The sequence below is a fragment of the Monopterus albus genome, unplaced genomic scaffold (assembly GCF_001952655.1).
Source record: "Monopterus albus unplaced genomic scaffold, M_albus_1.0 scaffold115.1, whole genome shotgun sequence".
Lineage (NCBI taxonomy): Eukaryota > Metazoa > Chordata > Actinopteri > Synbranchiformes > Synbranchidae > Monopterus > Monopterus albus.
This window is the reverse complement of record NW_018127995.1, coordinates 20,242-26,651: the sequence shown is the minus strand read 5'-3', so window position 1 is coordinate 26,651 and position 6,410 is coordinate 20,242. Positions and strand designations below refer to the sequence as shown.

The following is a 6,410-nucleotide window of genomic DNA, read 5'->3' as shown; positions in this document are numbered from 1 at the left end:
GTGGAGACCTTTACATGCTTCATACTGACCCAGTATGGGAGGTGAAAGGAAGGAAGGAAAAGAGGGAGTGAAGGCCCCGAATTGCCTTTTATCAATAATTAATAGAGGAAGGAAGAACCAAAATAAATGATACCAAATGAGTGTATTGTAAAGGCTGGAGTGAGCCAGGTTCCTCTTTGATAACATATACTCTCAAAAAGATGTTATGTCATTTTAGAGACATTTGTTTACCAAAGGTCAGAGTAAACATCAGCTAATGTTAGCATCAGCTTTTTACTGAATCTCTTCATCTTTTGATTTTGAAATAATTTACTCTGTTTTGTTGTATTTTAGGGCAGTTTGGTTGCCTGAAGCAGCTGCTGAATTATTTATGTTTGAGAACTAGGTGAAATTTATAATTACATTTTACACTTCTGTCATCTAGCACATTAGCATTTGGCTAATTAGCATTAGTCACACAGTCCCGCCGAGGCTGATGGCAATGTCATTAGTTTTATAGATCGTTGGTCACAAACCTATGTACTGGACACACTGAAATGTTGACCTGATGATGGGCCAGATGAAAAGTCAGGATCAGTTACTCGTCCTGAGAGGAACATGAATGTCTGAACCACATTTAACAAATCACAGTAAAGCACAAATGTCAACCTACTGATCATCAGGGGAACATGAATGAACCACAGTCCATCTAATACAGTTGCTGAAGAGAGTATTCAGACATGTTTACTTTATGTGCACTCTACTGTGATTCCCATCCAATCAGGCGGAGCCAGAGAGGATCTGCAGGAAAAACAAACTGCCCAAACCCAGATGTGCAGCGCTTGTAGAGACTTAACTGAAAAAGTAAAGCTCCAGCTGCTTCTACAAATGGTTTTATAAAGGAGAGATGTCAGTTTGTGTTTGTATACATTTGCAGAACTGTCTAAAAACGTTTTCACTTACTCAACCTGGGTTATTATGAGTGACAGGCCAATGAAGCCTCAAGCTTTGGCGCTTTCTTTCCATTTGTGCCAAAAACAGATTCAATGCTTCAGGGCTTCAATGAACAGCAACATCTGGTGGGTTATGAAACTTTGAGCAGCCACTAAAGCCTTGGACCAAAGCTCCATAATCCCTCGCTGACTTGAACAGTCTGAGTCTCATATGTGTGTAACTGAAGTGCAAGAAGCTGCATGTCGTTATTAAGCCTCTGCACTATTGTTCAGCTGGGCTTCCTCAAACGAGGGTGTCACTGTGCAGCATGAGACCTACACCGTCACTGTTGATATGAGCCATGATGTGACTGATATTACTTGGTATCAGGTGCAAATGCTCTCATGATTATGCCTTTCTAGTACATCGCCACATTCCTCAAGGGTTCTCTTATTTTGCTAATGTGTCTGTCACGTAGTTTAGCTGCAAAACCTTGACAGCTCTCTACTTAATGACATGTTCTCTGAAGCACCAGTGATGCTTGAAGCTTCAGGTGTCATCAGCCATGTTTCTGTTTTTTTCTTTTGGATACAAGCACCAGTACAGTTGAAACATTGCATTTTACTACAAGTTTCAGCATCATCCGCCCATCTGTAGTTACTGAATGTAGATCTATGGGCAAACCAGCATTTTTATCCATCTCAAATTAAATGTACAACACAATAAAGTGCACAAACTGGAGAGGTCTGAATATGAATACAAACTCTGACATGTTTCATTCTGGACTAAAGTGGAAGACCAACAGAAATGGCCAGGCCATGAATCTTGTGGTGCTCCACACATACAGCCTGTTCTTTCTGTTGAGAAGCTACCAAAACAGCTGAGACAGTAGGCAGGATTTAGGATTGCATCAAGAAAACATCTACTGATTTTCCACTACCCCGAATGCATCAATGTTTAGCAGCTGAGTTGAAAGACCTGGATGTCAGACTTCCTTTTCAGCACTTGAACACAGCATCATCTGTTCATGGACTGCAGCCAAATCTGATCTTCACTTCATAAGTGAAATTCAATTCAATTCAATTTTATTTGTATAGCACCAAATCACAACAAAGGTCATCTCGGGACACTTTACAGAGTAAGGTCTAGACCCTACAGTCACCTCTGATAGTTGTTGGTGCATTTCTCTTCCTGTTCTAAAGTTAAAAATCATTTCCTCACTTTTCTTGATGTTTTGCTGAAGAAAGCCGGCATGACACTAGTCAACAAACTCATCCACACATCTGATTTTTTCTGTCTGGGACACACAACCAAATATTCCACAATGTCCCCAAAACTAAAGGACTGCAGAGAAGTTCACTCCAAACACATTTCCTGTCTCACCTTGGCCAGGCGAGCTCTCTTGATGAGGTCATTGAGCTTACGGAGAGCGGCGTTCCTCGGAAGACTCTGGATGTCCTTGAAGAGGTCCTGGGACTCTGCCTCAAACAGACGCCTGAGGGCGGAGGGACAGGAATGGATGGGTGACTGGATGCCCTCTGACATATTTGGCAGGGGTTTGAACTGACTGACTGAACGACCAAAGGAATGGCTGAACGCTCTCTGACCTGTTCTCGGTGTTCTGCAGGGGCTTGGCCCAGAAGGAGCCCAGATAAACTCTCACCACCTCTGGAGTATTGATCACCTTCCCCAGCGACCACATGAGGGCACCGTACACCCTCATGAGCTGCTGTGTGTCCACCTGAGAGCACAGGTGATAAACATCATCACAGGTGAGCAGCAATGATGATGCTCTACCTACCAAGTCTTCGTCATCATCCTCCTACCTGGTCGGCCTTGTTGAGGACGACTCGGATCTTGTCATCTTGTCCTTTCAAAGCTTTGATTGCCTCGGAGAACTCATCGGAAATGTCCAGTTTATGAGCGTCAAACAGCAGGACGATCCGGTCCACCCGCTCGCCGAACCAACGCAGGACCTCGGCAAAGTCGTAACCTGAAGACAGAGACAGACAGGAGGACGTCATTATTACTCTGTGTTTCTGGTTCATGCAGTTCGATGTGCTAAAGGCTGTTCCATATCACAGGCCCACTGTCCAGGCCTAATGTTTAACTGTGAAGTCAAAGCTAAATGAGGACAAAGGGGTTTAATCTCAAAGAGGGAAATCCATCCAGCAGGAGAACAGATTCTGTGCTGCTGGTCTGACCATGGCGGGGTGAGAATATCCGTGTATTTTGTCATCTTAGCTTCTTTTCTTACACATTATACACATTATTAGACTGACTCAGTTTGGACTAGATCTGCCTAATAAACTGACCACTGAGCCTACGTTCACTCAGTCTGTCCTTCAGGCGGCTCTTGGTGCGTCCAGTGTAGAAATGTTTACAGGAACGAGAGGTGTTGCAATTAATGAATTGTTAATTTGATCTGTTTTAAATCTGAGAAGTCTGTCTCCATCTACACTGGGGCAACATTTAAAAGAGGCTCTCACCCATTTGTATCATTTATACCTACACCATAATTCTCCTTAAATCTCCGCCAGCTCCACTGGACTGGGCTGAAGGCCAAAACCTCAGAGACTGAGATCTCAGAACGTTGACACAGAACCAAAACTATCTGCTGGACAAAGCCCAGTGGAGGGGGCAAGTGAAAACTGTGTGCTGCGTCTATTAAAGGCTGCACCGCTGTTGGTCACACTAACAGCATGTTTCTATTTCAGGGAAGCTAATATCAGTTTGTTTTTTCCAGAAAGACTGATGTTTCATCTACATCGCCGGCAGGGGAACACTTCACTTCGGTTCCTGGAAGGAAGGCTCTAAAAATAAATTCCCATCAGCCTCAGCTGTGCTTTCCCTCGATGCTGTCTTTATGTTTAAGGTGACCCTTTAAAATTTAGTTTACTTACACCCAACACACCTGCAAGAGCTACATGACTGCAGTCTACCTGAACACACACACCTTCAGTAAACACCTCAACATCCAGGCCTCCGGTCCAGTCCACCTACTGTTAACGTCTGCACCAGGCCTGATTTTAACCAGCGGCTGATGCTATAGTCCTTTAATTACAGGCCCCAGAAAGTGCTGCTGGTGCCCCCTAGAGGCTGCAGGGTTTATTTCAGCCACAGTGTGTGCGACTGCATTAGACTTCAGACTGCTCTCTATGGCATTATATATATGTGTGTGTGTGTGTGTGTGTGTGTGTGTGTGTGTGTAATGTGGAGGCGTTGGCACACTGAGCCTCTGCTGAGGGCATCATGACAACAGTCCCTGTAAAGACCAGCGGTGTTGTGGTGCAGGCAGTGACATTTACTCAGGTGGCGTGGTCAAACATAGGAGGGGACAGGACATAGGACGGCTTGTAAACATTAACTGTAGGAGCTAACAGGCTCACAGCAGCAAGTGATCAGGCCTTTTCCTCAGGGCAGCCAGACATCATTCCTTATCTGCTGCCGATTATATTCCCCCTGCAGCTCATAGAAACAAACACTACTTCCTGACTCAGTTTCACATAGAAGTAACCAGGGAGGAATGATCTTTGTTCTGACTCCTTTTGGAATCAACAGCTCAATGCTCTCTGCAGCCGACATGGTGTAACATCAACAGGCTCCTGTAAGGCTCTGCCAACAGCCACCCCACACAGCAGTGATGCTGGGGAGGCGTGTCTAGCTGCCCTTTGGCTGTCGCCCTGCATTAACTGAAAAGTGGTTCTGTCCTGGGAATTTATACACTCTCCTTACCTTCGGAAACCCGGTTGTTTAACTAGTGACATACATTATCGAATTCAATGGGGGGGGGTCCAGACTTTTTACTGGCAGGGTATCTTTGGCTATGAAATACAGGCCTGCCCTCACCTGCCATGCTTCTCATCATATAGGGCCATGACAGGACGACGGCTGCTGGGCTCTGAACTAATGCTACCTGTGAGCTCTGTGTTAGCAGGCGGTGACCGCAGACACTGTTTACTCAGAGGAAGAGTCCACCCAGCTTCAGGTTACACCTACAGATTCAGGTGTTTGGCTCAGGTTTGTCCCTGGAGATGTGACGTTGCATGTGTGTGTGTGTATGAGCAGTAAATACACTCGTCATTTCCTTCACCTATGAGACTCATTAGAGCTGAACTCCGCCCAGAGAGACGGAGAGAAAACACACTCCTTCAGGGTTTAATCAGACTAAATCCCCTGATGTGAGAAGTAACTGCAGCTTTATTACAGGACAACTGATTACTTCACTTGTTCCAGATCCTGCTGGGAACTGGAGTGAACTGGTCTGAAAGGAAATGCCTTCAGTCTAACAATACTACTTCCTCTTCAGCGACTGACCGACTGTACTTAAGTCTTGGAAAGAATGTGTGCAGAGGTCAGCAAAGGAAACCTGACAGCAGATGGATGGGCACTAATCAGAGGAACACATTTCCCTGAAAGGGTCATGGAACTAGTTTCCAATCCAGACCTGGATGATTATCACATCTTTGTCTCCCAGCTTGTCCACAATGAGGAAGTGCAGCGCCTCTGCATGAGAACAGTGAGGTATTCGGGGGGGGGGGGGTACAACACAATGTTGTGTGTTTTGGGTTTTCAAATCAGGATACTTAGCTTAGCTTAGTATAAAGAGTGGAAGCAGGGGAACCAGCTCACTGATTAACACAGTGCATTTCCTTATTGAAACTGAAACTATTCCTCTAAGAACTAGAATTACTGCTTCATGGCTGTGCACCTCCACCAACCGGTCAGATTCATGGGTATGGGACAGAAGTGAGGTCACAGTGACCTTGACCTTTGACCACCTTAATCTAATCGGTTCATCGTTGAATCCAAGTGGACGCTTGTGCCAAACTTGAAGAACTTCCCTCAAGGCGTTCCTGAGAATGGGCCGTTCCACACCATGGTGTGTAATGCTGATCACAGGGTCACTGGGTTCATTTACTGGATCAGGCCTGATGGAGATCAATTAGACCAGTGAAACCAGAACCCAGAGCAGGACTGAAGTGGAGGGGGTGGGACACTGTAGACGAGGAATCACTGGCTGAAAGCCCAGCAGGACGACGTGACAGTTAGTTTGAAGAATTTAAGGAGGGCTCAAATCCAAAATAAATGTAGAGAGAAGTGAAGCTAAAGGAAGCAAAACGAAGTAATAAAAACTGAAGGGAAGGACAGAATTGATGAGGTGAAGAGAAATAAAGGAAAAAGAGGGAGGTCAAGTAGAGAGAGAAGTGAGGAAGACAAAAGACAAATGAAGATAAGTGAAGAGAGATAAATGAAGTGAAACAAGGAGATGAAGTGAAAAGAACTGAAGCTGAGGAATGAAAAGAAGTGAGGATGAGGAAAGAGACAAAGATGAACTGAGGACAAACTACAGTGGCATGAAGAGAAGCAACAAAAAACAAAATAAACAGAACAGTAAGGACTGAAGGATGAGGAAGAGGAGAAAGAAAAACAGAACAATAAACCGAGTAAAACAGAAAACGGTGTCTGATGAGCAGAATTACAAAGAGCCAAAATGC

At 44.9% G+C, this 6,410-nt stretch overlaps 1 protein-coding gene across 1 annotated transcript in view; it reads right to left on the bottom strand.

Moving 5' to 3' along the window:
* Positions 1–6,410, bottom strand: part of ehd4 (EH-domain containing 4) — a 22,293-nt gene that overhangs the window by 3,899 nt on the left and 11,984 nt on the right. The window contains exons 4-6 of the mRNA XM_020611526.1: positions 2,739–2,905; positions 2,520–2,653; positions 2,296–2,407 (exon numbers count right to left, since the gene is read on the bottom strand). Coding sequence (XP_020467182.1) covers positions 2,296–2,407; positions 2,520–2,653; positions 2,739–2,905 — 413 coding nt within the window. The remainder of the gene's footprint in view (positions 1–2,295; positions 2,408–2,519; positions 2,654–2,738; positions 2,906–6,410) is intronic.